The sequence below is a fragment of the Oncorhynchus keta genome, chromosome 6 (assembly GCF_023373465.1).
Source record: "Oncorhynchus keta strain PuntledgeMale-10-30-2019 chromosome 6, Oket_V2, whole genome shotgun sequence".
Lineage (NCBI taxonomy): Eukaryota > Metazoa > Chordata > Actinopteri > Salmoniformes > Salmonidae > Oncorhynchus > Oncorhynchus keta.
In genome coordinates, this window is record NC_068426.1 from 15,505,372 (window position 1) to 15,521,804 (window position 16,433).

At 42.2% G+C, this 16,433-nt stretch overlaps 3 protein-coding genes across 6 annotated transcripts in view; 2 read left to right on the forward strand and 1 right to left on the reverse strand.

The window, feature by feature from the left end:
* LOC118385058 (spermine synthase-like) overlaps nucleotides 1-12,621 on the reverse strand; it is a 45,054-nt gene extending 32,433 nt beyond the window's left edge. Inside the window, exon 1 of one of the 4 annotated variants that reach the window (XM_052520891.1) lies at nucleotides 12,410-12,621. The gene's annotated coding sequence lies outside the window, so the exon portion shown is untranslated. The remainder of the gene's footprint in view (nucleotides 1-12,409) is intronic. The other 3 variants (XM_052520892.1, XM_052520895.1, XM_052520893.1) reach the window with 3 other exon arrangements.
* On the forward strand, nucleotides 403-2,828 carry LOC118385059 (carbonyl reductase [NADPH] 1-like). The gene is made up of 4 exons (XM_035771875.2): nucleotides 403-824; nucleotides 1,587-1,767; nucleotides 2,133-2,256; nucleotides 2,341-2,828. The coding sequence occupies exons 1-4, from the start codon at nucleotides 539-541 to the stop codon at nucleotides 2,578-2,580; spliced, it is 831 nt and encodes a 276-aa protein (XP_035627768.1). The 5' UTR covers nucleotides 403-538; the 3' UTR covers nucleotides 2,581-2,828.
* Nucleotides 9,877-13,916, forward strand: LOC118385060 (carbonyl reductase [NADPH] 1-like). Its single transcript, XM_052520898.1, has 4 exons — nucleotides 9,877-10,285; nucleotides 11,143-11,323; nucleotides 11,659-11,782; nucleotides 13,049-13,916. The coding sequence occupies exons 1-4, from the start codon at nucleotides 10,000-10,002 to the stop codon at nucleotides 13,286-13,288; spliced, it is 831 nt and encodes a 276-aa protein (XP_052376858.1). The 5' UTR covers nucleotides 9,877-9,999; the 3' UTR covers nucleotides 13,289-13,916.
* The last annotated feature ends 2,517 nt before the right edge of the window (nucleotides 13,917-16,433 follow it).

A 16,433-nucleotide genomic window follows, 5' to 3' on the forward strand; every position in this document is an offset into this window, starting at 1 on the left:
CAATGCCATTGGTAGCGTCCACCATTTTAAAGTAGTCAAAGTACTCAACTGAGTGGGGATTCTTGTGGATTGGAGCCTCAATGGCACTGCCCATGCTTTCACAGAAGCTAAAATGGCACATATATAAATATGAGTCCTATTTATCTCTGTGTATAAAACCAATCGTTATGTAAAGCAAAGAGCTTAACTGTGCTCGCCAGCTCTTAATTTCTATTCAGTTTAACTCGCAATATGCCATCTGAACTGTGTGTAAATGACCTAACCTCTCCCATTTTATATAAGTATAATCCTGTGATATGACCTCTCCCCCACATTCTTTCATGTGGTTACCTGATCAAAGATTACCCAACATCTGTCAGAGTGACAGTGCACATTCCTTTGTTTGCAAAAGTAGCCAATAAGGCTAGACGTTCCTCTACACCCAGCTCAGTGTACACGTCAGCCTAATACAACCACAGCGCAGCTAATTACATTATTTCAACCAGAGTTGGGCTATTTTAACTAATTCCTTTACAGAAAAAAAGTTTGAGCAAAGGAGATGTCCAAAAAGGTGGCAGTAGTTACCGGTGCCAATAAAGGCATAGGGCTTGCGATTGTGAGGGAGCTTTGTAAGGCTAAATTTACCGGGGATGTTATTCTTACTGCTCGAAATGAGAAACTTGGAAATGAGGCAGTGAAGATGCTGAAGTCCGAAGGATTTGAAGTTTCTTTCCACCACCTTGATATCTGCGACCAGGGCAGCGCCAAGCAACTGAGTAACTTTCTGCAGAAGACGTATGGCGGATTGGATGTGCTCATTAACAACGCTGGAATGGCTTTTAAGAGTTCAGTACGGTAGCCTATTCTACTATTTTGGCGACTCTGGCCATGCAATTGTTACTGTTTTAGCCGATCATAACAATTACCCTCACCCGGGCGCCGGTACAGGTGTGTAATTGCACCGACTGAACGCTGATTGCGTTCTATTTGGAACCTGGCTGCTTCCCAGGTATGGTCCAGGGCCCGCTCTATCCGACGGCGAAGTCGGCTCAAAACAAAAGCGACTTCATTAAGCACGTGTAGTAATTCGTATGATTTTATGTATCCCATGCAAAAGTGACTGCTTGTGATTTAAAAACGATTTATCTGCCTTCCCAATGAAAAATGTTTGAATTGTCTAAATGGTTATGTTATGGTAAAGAGATGTGTAGGATGCAGTATGCTGCCTCGTTGACAAAATGGCTCAGATTACTGTTTAATTTGAGAAGCGTGCTCCTTCCTACCCGCTTTCGCCTGGGCCAGCGTAAAATAACTGGCTAATAAATGTAGCCAGATTGTGAGAGGTTTGTGGGCAGATCTTGCTTGTGCTGTTAGGCAACAAGCAGCAGTTCATTTTAAACTGCCTACCAATTATAGTAGGGCTACTTGATTGCAACTTTTGTGTAACATGAATGATAGGCCTATGTAGCAGTGTGATTGCATTTGAAAATGATGCTCTGAAAAGATGGGTGAGGGTGATGCTATATTGACACAGCCCCCGTTCCCCCACTCTCTCTCTCCCCCTCTCTCTTGTGCAAATAAATAATTGATTACATTTTTTTCCCTAGATGATGCGACTGAGACTTTTGGGGAACAGGCTGAGGTGACCATGCGTACCAACTTTTGGGGCACCCTGTGGGTGTGCCATGCTCTCCTACCCCTCCTTAGACCAAATGCCAGAGTGGTGAATGTCTCCAGCTTTGTTAGCAAGAAGGCTCTTGATACATGCAGCCCTCAACTACAAGCCAAGTATGATCTTCATTCTGTATCGAAAACCTCATTCATCCTTAACTTAATTCTGAATTGTAATCTACTGAGCGAGAAATATACACTGACATCATACATCCCTCCAGCCGCAGACCTGACCTTTTTGAAGGAAAGCCCTTTTCATTCCTTCAATAGCAGCTGTCGCATTAGCAGTAACGAAGAGCATTGTACTTAAGGCCACAACAGCAAAATTGGAAAATCAATTCAAAGTGAATGTCAATTGCAATTCTAGTTCACACAAATACTACTACAGATCATATACAATATTTTCAAATTAGACCATTACTGCAATCACCACATGCATAAACTACTGTATTACAAAGTCTTTTTTCTGTTGCGTCTTGGAGGTTCCGTGATACTGAGCTCTCTGAGGAGGAGCTGTGCTTGCTGATGGGGCAGTTTGTTATTGCCGCTCAGCAGGGAAACCATCAGGCCCAGGGGTGGCCAAACACAGCCTATGGCACAACAAAGGTAGGGTTCTGTCTGTCCACACAACTATTAAGGGGAATGGGCAAAAGGCAGATATATCATACTGTTTTGTTCATCTCTGTTTAGATCGGAGTGACTGTGCTGTCCAGGATTCAGGCTCATTTTCTGACTAAGACCCGGGCAGCTGATGGAATCCTGCTCAACGCCTGCTGCCCTGGCTGGGTCCGCACTGACATGGCAGGCTCCAAAGCCCCCAAGAGTCCTGAAGAAGGTGCACAGACTCCTACCTTTCTGGCACTTCTTCCTGAAGGGGCCAAGGAGCCACATGGACAGTTGGTGTGGGACAAGACCGTTCAGGAATGGTAGAGTGGAGGCAGCAGGAAGTTTACCTCATCTCAGAGACTTGAGGAAATTGCTCAAAAAGATTCTGCCAAATTCACATGACAAAAGACTCATTGCAACAGAGGGTTTAGACATATCATCTTAGCATTTTTTTCTTTATATGATTTAATGTGATTAATTGGCATAAACACTCCGGAGTACTTTCATTGTAATGAAAGCCTGTTATTCTTTCAAAAAGTTTGATGTAAAGAATTAAAATATATTGATGATAATGTCTGAGACAGTGATTTACTGGAAACTGTTTTTCCAAAGTTGTAACTTTGTTTATTGAATTGAGCCTCTAGGAAATAGTTTCCCAACTGGCGGCCCGTGAACTGAATTCTGCCCGCGGGTGATTTTATTGGGCCCCTAAAGTGTTCTACCAAAAAATTACTTTTGGGACTGGATATATAAGACTGTAAAAACACCAGCAAACCAGCTCCAAGTGATGTCTACAAATTATTTGTAATTACGTTCGGGCCTTCCGACCATCCGCTCAAGAAAGAAATCAGCCCGCAATTGAATCTCATTCAGGCCTCTGGGCCAGAGTGATGTCACACTTTTTCCCCATCCCTAGCAAACACAGCAGATTAACTAATTGCGTTCTAAACTGAAGCTCATGATTCGTTGATTATTAGAGTCCGGTGTGTTAGCTCAGGCTGAGGCAAAAGTGTGACGCCAATCAGGCCCTCGAGGACTGGCATTGCCCATCCCTGGTCTAGTTGATGATCCCTGCTGTAGGGGGCACCAAAGACCAAGCGGAGACTGACCTAGAAAGCCTAGAATAATGTTCTCAAAGGGCAGTCTTTCTTACCACTAATTTGGCATTTTGTAGAGACCTGATTGTCTCTGCATTCAGTTGGAGGAGATAGTTGTTTGCCATGTGTTCACCCCTGAGGATGAGAGAGCCATTTCATTCAGGCAGGGTAGCCTAGTGGTTAGAGCGTTGGACTAGTAACTGAAAGGTTGCAAGTTTGAATCCCCGAGCTGACAAGGTACAAATCTGTCGTTCTGCCCCTGAACAGGCAGTTAACCCACTGTTCCTAGGTCGTCATTGAAAATTAGAATTTGTTCTTAACTGACTTGCCAAGTAAAATAAGGCATTTTATTTATCTCCCTCTACCTTATGAACTTGTATTGTACAAATCATCTTCTGACTGGAGGAGTAGCATTCCCACCAGATGGAATGCACTGAGAAGAGGGAAGCTTGAAAAGAAGTAGGGTGCATGGGTTTGCTAGCACAAAGACTCTTACAGGGCACTCAACCTGGAGTGAGAGCCAGCCCTACCACATTGACCTGACATACCATAAAGCCATTCAAGCTGCCTGTTGAGACAGTGACATTCAGAGTGCAAATTAATAAAATCATTTAACCATTATATTTGCTTAAAATGCAATGTGTACTGCTACAGTGGTAAAAATAAAACCATTCCTAATTAAACAAACCCCCCACCTGTGTCCATAGCCGGAGGAAGCTGCAGCACCCCCTGATAATTAAAATAATTTTGCCATTAAAAAAAATTACTCAACTAAATTACTGAACAGACATAAATCAAAGTATTGAAAATACTACACCAGAGCGCATACTTTAGATAGAGGATCAAAAACATTGCTGTGGATTAGGTTATCACAACCACTTACAGTCAGGAAGACTGCAATTTGGGCAGCATGCGTGTCAAATATAGAACAGCTTGTTAAGTTGTGGCCATAGATATAATCCATAGGACTTCAGAACCTCTAACCCTGGCACTTTGACTGATACATTTATGAGTACCCTACCAATGGCTGCCAGTCCTGACTTGAATGGGAACTGTCATCTATGGATTATATTTCTATGGTTAGCTGCGGCTGTCAGTTTACATTGCTGACCATCATGTGTAGGCTAGGCTCTCGACGCAGTTACTGAAGCCATTCTCCATCTCACATTCACAAATTTCCAAAATAGTTTTGTGGCACTGGCAGAGGCTCAAAATATAAACTGAAGCTACTCACTTAACAAAATGGCTGGTACATTGTGTCCACAAACATGCTAGGGGAAATAGACATTCGCTACATTGTTCCATGATGTTACTATTACAAAATCTTGACTAGGTAGATTCACAGAAATTTGATCAACAGCGGTGCTATCCTGGTGCGGAATACCGCTACTAGGCCTATTTGCTCGTCTGTTTGTTTACTGGAGATGTTCCCTGTGACTGTCACTACAAGGAGCAGGTTATCATAAAGTGAAAATGGCCACAACCTTCCAAAATTTCCCCTGGTAGCCAGATGCGAGGGGAGAGAAAACGGCTGACATCTTTCAGTCAATGGTAAGCTAAAACAAATGTAATGTTCACTAGGTTGACGTCTAATAACCTCATTATACACTGAGTGTACAAAACATTAAGGACACCTTCCTGATATTGGGTTGTGCCATCAGAACAGCCTCAATTAATTTAGGCATAGACTCTACAAGGTGTTGAAAGCGTTCCACATGGATGCTGCCCCATGTTGACTCCAATGCTTCCCACATAGTTGAGTCAAGTTGGCTGGATGTCCTTTGGGTGGTGGACCATACTTAATGCACACGGGAAACTGTTGTGTGAAAAACCCAGCATTAATGAATTGGACACACCTGGTGTCCCAGGTCTATGTCGGTCCCTGATTAGTGGTGAACAATGACAAAAATGCAGTGGAATTGGCTTCGAGGTCCAGAGTTGAGTTTGAAGGCTGTAGGCTATATGTAAAAACAAACATAAAACACCACAATTCAAGTGTTTATATAGGAAGATGGTATATTCTGAACCAGGGGTTGATGGAGAAAAATACACTTTTTCAATCTTCAATAGCTCTTACACAAAGCATTCCATGACTATGGAATTATATATTCTGAAAGGAGAGGACAGCTAAATACACAGTATTTGTTTTTGTTTTTTTACATTAGATGAATATAAACTGTTAATATATTCGACTGTGAATGATATTTTAAAAAATATGTTTGTTGAGAGGGATTGTATGAAACCAGAGAATTGATAGAGGCCTCATTTTAAAGTTATCAAATTAGTCAACTGTGTGGGAATTCCTATGGGAGAGAGATAGAGAGAGAGGGCATGAGCTCATGGGCTCCTGAGTTCTTCTGAAAAAAATTGAATTATATTTGGATAAATGTAGATAAACTTTGATATCGTTTTTTGCAAGGACAAGATACTACCCTCTACATCAAAACCTTAAAACTAAATCAAAATTCCATACCTAAAACCGTGATTTTGGACAAAATGACCAGAACGGGTTCTTACTACCAAGCACTATCGAGAAAAAACTTCTAACAAACCAAAACCTGCAGAAGAATCACAGTTGAAACCTGGAAATACCATCCAACACATAACTGAGTAATGTTCAGTCTGAACCTACTTCTGAAGCCATAAAGTAAATGACAATAATCTCTCAGTAATTTTGTTATATAAAGCTTAGTAAATAAGGCTACTAAGCTACCAAGACAGAACAGACCTGACTGCAACTTCAATTAGCACTGAAGTATGAAGTGAGATGTGTGAAAACTCTTGAGCCTAACAATGGCAGGAGAGTTTTTCATCCTCCCCCACCCAAATGCAGAGGCCTTTGAAGCCCCCTGTGCAGATGTCATCACAATACAGAACCCCCTGCATGGAATAAGTACAAAAATAAGCTCCTCAAGGACATCCAGAGACACCATTTGCTGACTGCTACAATGCCGGGAACTTAAACAACTTAATTTTCCACACAGACCCTCCCCTAAGAGCACACTACCCCTATGTCAAGAGTGAGTGTATTGGCCCAGGGTGGAAACTCAGAATACTAGACATTAAGGAAATGGAAACAACCTCTGTCAATATGTACAAGTCTGGGACAGGAATGGTGCAGGGCATCCTCATGCAGGACTTTAAGGGATAAAGAGGAAAAGGAAAAGCTGGAAAAGCTCTCCCTGTGACGACTCCCCACAACTGCACTGCTCCTCCATCATTGAGAGGGATAAATTCACAGAGCTGGAGAGAGACATGGTGGAGCTCAGAGAGCTAGGTCCACACAATCCAGACAGAAATCACATGCGCCGAATACAACAGTGAAATGCTTACTTACAAGCCCTTAACCAACAAAGCAGTTAAGAAAAATATGCGTTAAGTATTTACTAAAATAAACTGAAGTAAAGATTATTTTTTGAATAAAGAGCAACAATAACAGAACAGTAACAAGTCTATATACAGGGGGTACCAGTATAGAGCTAACGTGCGGGGACACAGGTTAGTTGAGGTAATTGAGGTAATATGTACATGTAGGTAGAGTTAAAGTACATACAGTATGCATAGGTAATTAACAGAGTAGCAGCAGCGTAAAGATTGGGGTTGGTGGATTGGGGGGGGACCAACCACCTCCAAACCGACGGACCAACCACCTCCAAACCGATCCCGCTCCAGAGTACAGGCCCCGGTGTAACGTCTATTCCTTCGACAAACGCGAATCCGACCATCACCCCTGGTGAGACAAAACCGCGACTCGTCAGTGAAGAGCACTTTTTGGCAATCCTGTTCGGTTCAGCGACGGGGAGTTTGTGCCCATAGGCAATGTTGTTGCCGGTGATGTCTGGTGAGGACCTGCCTTACAACAGGCCTACAAGCCCTCAGTCCAACCTCTCTCAGCCTATTGCGGACAGTCTGAGCACTGATGGAGGGATTGTGCATTCCTGGTGTAACTCGGGCAGTTGATTTTGCCATCCTGTACCTGCCCCGCAGGTGTGATGTTCGGATGTACCGATCCTGTGCAGGTGTCATTACACGTGGTCTGCCACTGCGAGGACGATCAGCTGTCCATCCTGTCTCCCTGTAGCTCGGTCTTAGGCGTCTCACAGTATGGACATTGCAATTTATTGCCCTGACCACATCTGCAGTCCTCATGCCTCCTTGCTGCATGCCTAAAGCACGTTCAAGCAGATGAGCAGGGACCCTGGGAATCTGTATTTTGGTGTTTTTCAGAGTCCGTAGAAAGGACTCTTTAGTGTCCTAAGTTTTCATAATTGTGACCTTAATTGCCTACTGTCTGTAAGCTGTTAATGTCTTAATGACCGTTCCACAGGTGCATGTTCATTAGTTGTTTAAGGTTCATTGAACAATCATGGGTAACGGTGTTCAAACCCTTTACAATGAAGATCTGTGAAGTTATTTGGATTTTTACAAATTCTTTTTTTGTTGAGTTTACATTCAAACAAAGTGACTAAACTCTGGTACTCAAACACTAGACATGCTCTGGAGCTGTTTTCAGAGGACAAACTAGGGTCCCCCAACCACATTATAATTCACACAGTCACAAATGACCCGAGGGCCCAACAGGAAGGGGTGGCCACAGCACTCAAGGGAGTGATTGAAAAAGCTTATTCCACTTTCCCCAATGCACAATGTCCACCCTGCTACACGAAAATACATTCACATTGCCACCATACAGCGGGTGAATGCAAGCATTTCCCGGGACTGTGCCTCAAAACCTAATGTCTACCTGACCCACCACTCCACCCTGGACTCCACCCTGGACTTGAACAGTCTTTACGGCCAGGTCCACCTCTACAAGGCAGCAATCCCAACTTTTGCCAGGACCCTGAAGGACGTCACACTCAACTGCAGCCCCAGCACCTCACACAGGAGCAACAGAGCCACAGACACCCCACCCAGACCTGCAAGACCCCTTCCCGAAGGACCTGCACGAGAGAACCCATGCCAAGAGGACCTACACCCAGACCACAGCTTCACCTGCCACACCCCAACCAGCTGAGACCACCCCAAACAAACCCCGGCCACACCCTATGTAGGCCCCCCCAGATCAGACCTAAGGCCCATCCTGCGACCTAAGAGGTATGTATCAGATGCTCACACCTACTGTAATGATCCGGGCCTAAACCACATGAAAACATCACTACACACTATGGGACACAAAGCTTTTACTATCTCATCCTGGAATATAAGATCTGAGGTCAAATTCCTTTAGCCTAAAGAGCAGGAACCCAGACTTTATCAAATAAAATTAGAAATACAGACATTGTCATCCTACAATAAATATGGTATAGAGGTGACAGACCCACTGGTTGCCTTCTAGGTTACAGAAAGCTGGTCGTACCATTCACCAAACTACCAGGTGTGAAAAAGGGAAGAGACTCAGGGGGTATGCTAATTTGGTATAGAGCAGACCTTTATTAAATTTGTCAAAACAGGTTCTGACCCAAAATTAAGGAAAGCTTTGACTATGTACAGACTCAGTGAGCATAACCTTGCTTTTGAGAAACGTCACCGTAGGTAGACCTGGCTCTCAAGAGAAGACAGGCTATGTGCACACTGACCACAAAATGAGGTGGAAACTGTGCTGCACTTCCTAACCTCCTGCCAAATGTATGACCATAGAGACACATATTTCCCTCAAAATACACAGACCCACAAAGAATGGGAAAATATATCAAATTTTGATAAACTCACATACCGATTGCGTGAAATACCACATTGTGCAATCACAGCAGCAAGATTTGTGACCTATTTCCACAAGAAAAGGTCAACCAGTGAAGAACAAACACCATTGTAAATACAACACATATTTATGTTTATTTATTGTCCCTTTGTTTACTGTAACGATGTGCAAATAGTTAAAACACTGTATATATACACATAATGACATTTGAAATGTCTTTATTATTTTGGAACAATATTTACTGTTCACTTTGTTTATTTCACTTTTGTTTATCCATTTCCACTTGCTTTGGCAATGTAAACATGTTTCCCATGCCAATAAAGCCCCCTCAATTGAAATTGAATTGCTGTCACATATACTATAATGGCACAGATATAAAGATGAGTCCTCTATCCATCTCTATATATGAAACTAATCAGTATGTCAAACAAAGCTCTTAACTCTGCCTGAAAATATTGAATGCCATGCGGTACACAGGACGCACCGCAGCCTCGTGCGGCTCCCCTGAGGTAGCGTTGCCAACTGCTCCATTGACAACAAATGAGTTCCACTGGAAAGCAAAGAGGTTGATGTATCCGGTGGACATGAGGCGTTCTTTTCTATTCAATTGACTCGCCATAAATTCGGCGTCTGAACTGTGCGTACATAGGCTAACTTCTCCCTTCTTATATAAATATAATACGCCCTATCCTTCCCATTGTATCATATGTGGGTATTTGATCTACGAGGCTACACAACTTCATCTGTCAGAGTGACTGTGCACGTTCCTTTGTTTGCAAAAGTAGCCAATAAGGTTGACTTTCCTCTAACAACGTTGTCTTCTCCCAGATCAGCGCAGGCTACACGTCAGCCCACTACAACCACAGTGCGGTTAATTACATGATTTAAATAGTTAGGCTACTTTAACTATTTACTTTACAAAAATTAAGTTTGAGAGCGAATGAAATGTCAAAAAAAGTGGCAGTAGTTACCGGTGCCAATAAAGGCACAGGATTTGCGATTGTGAGGGAGCTTTGTAAGGCTAAATTTACCGGGGATGTTATTCTTACTGCTCGAAATGAGAAACTTGGAAATGAGGCAGTGAAAATGCTGAAGTCCGAAGGATTTGAAGTTGCTTTCCACCACCTTGATATCTGCGACCAGGGCAGCGCCAAGCAACTGAGTAACTTTCTGCAGAAGACGTATGGCGGATTGGATGTGCTCATTAACAACGCTGGAATGGCTTTTAAGAGTTCAGTACGGTAGCCTATTCTACTATTTTGGCGCAACATGCTATGCAATTATTGCTGTGTTGCAATTTTGTTTGGCGGCTTTGCGAGGCTAGCCGGTTGTATCATTGAGGGGGTTCGATTAATCTTCGCAATTTAATTGCGTTATATTTGGAACCAGATGCCTCCCATGCGTGAACCAGTTGCCCCGCTCTATCCAACAGCGAAGTCCGCTCATAACAAAAGTTGTAATTTAAACACTTGTCATAATTAGCGGAATTCGGTGTTTTCACATTTAAAATTGATGAATTTTGATATAAACGCTTCATCTGCCGTCGCAATGAAAAGTTAGAACATTCAAACATATTTTATGGAAAAGAGATGTTTCTGGATGACAAAATGACCACGTGTTGTGTGACAAAACTGCATAATTTAAAGTGGCATTTTATTGTCGCCAGCACAAGGTGCACCTGTAATGATCATGCTGTTTAATCAGCTTCTTGGTATGTCACACCTGTCAGGTGGACGGACTCTCTTGGCAAATGATAAATAGTCACTAACAGGGATGTAAACACATTTGTGCACAACATTTTAGAGAAATAAGCTTTTTGTGGATATGGAACATTTCTGGGATCTTTTATTACAGTTCATGAAACATGGGACCAACGCTTTACATGTTGAGTTTATATTTTTGTTCAGTATAAATGGGGTGTCTCGGATTTTTGTACAGAATACAAAATGCTCTGAGGCCAGGTAGTGTGCCATGTTTAGCAACAATCAGCCAGCCAACTGTTCAGTTTAAACTGCCTAGCAACAATAGTAAGGCTAGTTGATTGGAATGTGTAACATGAATGATAGTCATATCACATTTTTTCCCTAGATGATGCGACTGAGACTTTTGGGGAACAGGCTGAGGTGACCATGCGTACCAACTTTTGGGGCACCCTGTGGGTGTGCCATGCTCTCCTACCCCTCCTCAGACCAAATGCCAGAGTGGTGAATGTCTCCAGCTTTGTTAGCAAGAAGGCTCTTGATACATGCAGCCCTCAACTACAAGCCAAGTATGATCTTCATTCTGTATCGAAAACCTCATTCATCCTTAACTTAATTCTGAATTGTAATCTAGTGAGAGAGAAATATACACTGATATCATTATACATCCATCTAACCGCAAACCTGACCAACTTGAACGAAAGCCCTATTCATCCCTTCAATAGCAGCTGTCGCATTAGCAGATATGAAGAACATTTTGCTGTTGTGACCTTAATCATAATTGGACAAACCAATCAGTTTGTCAGTTGCTACTACAGATCATATACAAATAAAACCATTACTGTGATCACATGCAGTCATAAACTACTGCATTACAAGGTCTTTTTTCTGTTGCGTCTTGGAGGTTCCGTGATACTGAGCTCTCTGAGGAGGAGCTGTGCTTGCTGATGGGGCAGTTTGTTATTGCCGCTCAGCAGGGAAACCATCAGGCCCAGGGGTGGCCAAACACAGCCTATGGCACAACAAAGGTAGGGTTCTGTCTGTCCACACAACTATTACGGGGAATGGGCAAATGTGACCCACCGCCTCACTTTGGTCTTATGTAGTGAAATTGTGTTTTTGGATAAGAGTAGAGACTTGGAGCTCCAAAATGGTATGTCATACACTGCCGTTGAGGAACAATGGGAAAGTAGTAATTCTGCTGTGGAAGTTGATCAACTTGTAACCCCACCTTTGAGAAAATTACACCCAGACACACCTGGCTAACTTGATGGGTCATGTAATCATTCTCTTATGAAGTGGAGTCCTTTGTTTAGACATTGTTTAGCTAGCTAGCTAAACAATGAACCATAATCCCAACCCATAGCTGCAGTACAGATGGATTGTCATAGCTAGCCACTATGCATGAAATACTATAGTATGAATCTGCAGGTAACTAAAGCTAACCAACTAGGTTCAATGTTAGCTGTAGGCTATAACTAAAAATACAAATGGCCTTCTGTGATACGAATAATATTACTATACAGATCATACGTAACGTTAGCTAGCGAGCAAGCAAGTTAACATTCGCTAGCTAGTCAACAGTACGCTTTAACTTGCAATGAAAATGACTTTGACAAAATGAGAAACATCTAAAAATGTAGCTAGACTCTTACCGTATACATGGATGAACGCTTCACGGCAGAGTGCCTTTTCCGTTTGGTTTGTAGCTACAGCTTGTTTTGCCCGTTGTTATGTCAAGTCACTCCAATTCACACTGATCTTTTGCAGAAAAGTAGTCCATCACAACTTTATCCCACTAATCTTAGTCGATAGCTCCTGGGCTGTGAAGTTATTGAGAGCAGAAGCAACACTTTTGCAGGTTTCCATGGCTAACGTTGTATCTTTCAAAAATGCAGTGGTAGCAAGGATTATCTACACATACTGAGAAGCTCATGTTATAGAAGCGTGCTACATGGCAGACCAATCAGAACTCAACTCTCGCCATGTCCAGCCCATCCATTATCTCAGCTAATCATGGCTAGCGGGAAGGTTCCTGGATTTTTCCATGGCACAACCAACAAGGCTCATAATTTAACATTGTATTCAAATTTACAGATGGCATACACGTTTCTTATTAAGGCACATGAAAGTTCACATATTCAAAAAAGGCATAAAAAAAACAAATTTGAATTTATTTAAAAAAAATCTCAAATGCCTCTCCTGTGAAGTAGTGACTTGTGACATACACCTAGCTTCTTGAAACAGGTCACAAATGGCAAATTTATCGTACTGTTTTTTTCACCTCTGTTTAGATCGGAGTGACTGTGCTGTCCAGGATTCAGGCTCATTTTCTGACTAAGACCCGGGCAGCTGATGGAATCCTGCTCAACGCCTGCTGCCCTGGCTGGGTCCGCACTGACATGGCAGGCTCCAAAGCCCCCAAGAGTCCTGAAGAAGGTGCACAGACTCCTACCTATCTGGCACTTCTTCCTGAAGGGGCCAAGGAGCCACATGGACAGTTGGTGTGGGACAAGACCGTTCAGGAATGGTAGAGTGGAGGCAGCAGGAAGTTTACCTAATCTCAATCAGAGACTTGAGGAAAATTGCACAAAAAGGTTCCGCCAAATTCACATGACAAAAGACACATTGCAAGGGTGTTGGGAAAATTATGATTAAATGGCTGAACAAATCATTTTAAATGGAACTGTAACTGTAACTAAGTAAAACTTATACTCTGTTTTATTACATCTGATTAACAATATGAGTTCATAAGAAGGGATTGTGAGACACGGACAAGGAGTAATTAAAGTTAATGAACACCATTCAAACTAGGAAAAAAGAACGGGTTGTGGACTGTGTAAACACATAAGGTCGGTAACCTATGATTGAACCTACAGAACTGAGCTCTGGGGTTTTTAGATAACCTAAGAATGCACTCACTGTCTTTTCTGTTAATTAGAACTGTCAGCTCAGTGTTGATTGATAATATTGAGGGGTCAAAAGTTACCTGGGAGTGTGTTAGTTAGTGAGAATGAACTTTTCACCTCACTTTGTCCCGGTCGAGAGGAGGGGATTCTGTTAAAGCAATGAAATGACGTCATGATTTGTATATAAACTGTTGCTCGTGGTGAAGTGGGAGCGCGCTCCGAGAATAAATTATGTTACCCATTATTGAAAATACTGATCTCCGTCTATTTTATGCAAACAAGAATCTTACAAATTCTCATAAAATAGATTAAGGGTTTTCAATTAATGAAAGCACATTGGCATAATTAAATTACAGTAGCAAAGTGCTGTGGAGATATCTTAGCTTTTTTTTCTTTATATGATTTAATGTGATTCATTTACATAAATAACGCTCTGGAGTACTTTCATTGTAAGTAAGGCCTGTTATTCTTTCAAAAAGTTTAATGATGTAAAGAAATCAAATATATTGATAATGTCTGAGACAGTGATTTACTGGAAACTGTTGTTCAAAGTTGTAACCTTGTTTATTGAATTGAGCCTCTAGGGCATAGCTCTGATTTTTAATTTGTCCCCAACAGTTATTTGTTATGGCACTGAGAAGTGGAAAATGTGAAAAGAAGTGTGGTGCAGGTGTCTGCAAGCACAAAGACTCGCACTCAACCTTGAGTGAGAGCCAACCAGCCCTATCACATTGACCTGACATAGCATAACAATTTCATTCAAGCTGCCTGTTGAGATGGTTGACATATTCAGAGTGTGAATGAGCCCCCATAAATGCAACAAAGACAAACTTAATAATGCTAATTTAACCATTATCCTATTGGTATAAAATACAACGTGCACTGCTAGTGGTAAATATTAAAATAAAAACACATTCCAAATGAAACAAAAACACCCCCACCTCGGTGTCCATAGCCGCAGGAAGTAGGGGTGCTGCAGCACCCTGTGATAAATTTAAATTATTTAGCCAAAATTAGGCTATTAAATTACTCCTGTCCGAACAGACATAAATAAAAATCATTTGAAATACTACAGTCGTGGCAAAAAGTTGAGAATGACACAAATATACATTTTCACAAAGTCTGCTGCCTCAGTTTGTATGATGGTAATTTGCATATACTCCTGAATGTTATGAAGAATGATCAGACGAATAACAAAGTCCCTATTTGCCATGCAAATGAACTGAATCCCCCCCACAAAATTCCACTGCATTTCAGCCCTGCCACAAAAGGACCAGCTGACATCATGTCAGTGATTTTCTCGTTAACACAGGTATGAGTGGTGACGAGGACAAGGCTGGATATCACTCTATCATGCTGATTAAGTTTGAATAACAGACTGGAAGCTTCAAAAGGAGGGTGGTGCTTGGAATCATTGTTCTTCCTCTGTCAACCATGGTTACCTGCAAGGAAACGTGTGCCATCATCATTGCTTTGCACAGAAAGGGCTTCACAGGCAAGGATATTGCTGCCAGTAAGATTGCACCTAAATCAACCATTTATCAGATCATCAAGAACATCAAGGATAGCGGTTCAATTGTTGTGAAGAAGTCTTCAGGGCACCCAAGAAAGTCCAGCAAGCGCCAGGACTGTCTCCTAAAGTTGATTCAGCTGCAGGATCGGGGCACCACCAGTACAGAGCTTGCTCAAGAATGGCAGCAGGCAGGTGTGAGTGCATCTGCACGCACAGTGAGGCGAAGACTTTTGGAGGATGGCCTGGTGTCAAGAAGGGCAGCCAAGAAGCCACTTCTCTCCATGAAAAACATCAGAGAGAGACTGATATTCTGTAAAAGGTACAGGGGACTGCTGAGTGCTGGGGTAAAGTCATTTTCTATGATGAATCCCCTTTCCGATTGTTTGGGGCATCTGGAAAAAAGCTTGTCCGGAGAAGACAAGGTGAGCACTACCATCAGTCCTGTCAACAGTAAAGCATCCTGAGACCATTCGTGTGTGGGGTTGCTTCTCAGCCAAGGGAGTGGGCTCACTCACAATTTTGCCTAAGAACACAGCCATGAATAAAGAATAGTATCAACACATCCTCCGAGTGCAGCTTCTCCCAACCATCCAGGAACAGTTTGGTGATGAACAATGCCTTTTCCAGCATGATGGAGCACCTTGCCGTAAGGCAAAAGTGATAACTAAGTGGCTCGGGGAACAAAACATTGATATTTTGGGTCCATGGCCAGGAAACTCCCCAGACCGTAATCCCATTGAGAACTTGTGGTCAATCCTCAAGAGACAGGTGGACAAACAAAAACCCACAAATTCTAACAAACTCTGAGCATTGATTATGCAAGAATGGTCTGCCATCAGTCAGGATGTGGTCCAGAAGTTAATTGACAGCATGTCAGGGCAGATTGCAGAGGTCTTGAAAAAGAAGGGTCAACACTGAAAATATTGACTCTTTGCATCAACTTCATTTAAATTGTCAATAAAAGCCTTTGACACTTATGAAATGCTTGTTATTATACTTCAGTATTCCACAGTAACATCTGACATAAATATCTAAAGACACTGAAGCAGCAAACTTTGTGGAAATTAATATTTGTATCATGCTCAACTTTTGGCCATGACACCAGAGAGCATAATTTTGCTAGAGGATCAATAGCTTCTAAAACATTGCTGTGGATTAAGTTTCATCACAACCACTTACAGTCAGGAAGACTGCAATTTGGGCAGCATGCGTGTCAAATATAGAACAGCTTGTTAAGTTGTGGCCATAGATATAATC

Coding starts and splice junctions, on each gene's coding strand:
- LOC118385059 (XM_035771875.2), top strand. CDS start 539: ATGTCCAAAAAGGTGGCAGTAGTTACCGGTGCCAATAAAGGCATAGGG. Junction 1,768..2,132: donor AGCCCTCAACTACAAGCCAA/GTATGATCTTCA, acceptor TGCGTCTTGGAG/GTTCCGTGATACTGAGCTCT. Junction 2,257..2,340: donor CAGCCTATGGCACAACAAAG/GTAGGGTTCTGT, acceptor ATCTCTGTTTAG/ATCGGAGTGACTGTGCTGTC.
- LOC118385060 (XM_052520898.1), top strand. CDS start 10,000: ATGTCAAAAAAAGTGGCAGTAGTTACCGGTGCCAATAAAGGCACAGGA. Junction 10,286..11,142: donor CGCTGGAATGGCTTTTAAGA/GTTCAGTACGGT, acceptor TTTTTTCCCTAG/ATGATGCGACTGAGACTTTT. Junction 11,783..13,048: donor CAGCCTATGGCACAACAAAG/GTAGGGTTCTGT, acceptor ACCTCTGTTTAG/ATCGGAGTGACTGTGCTGTC.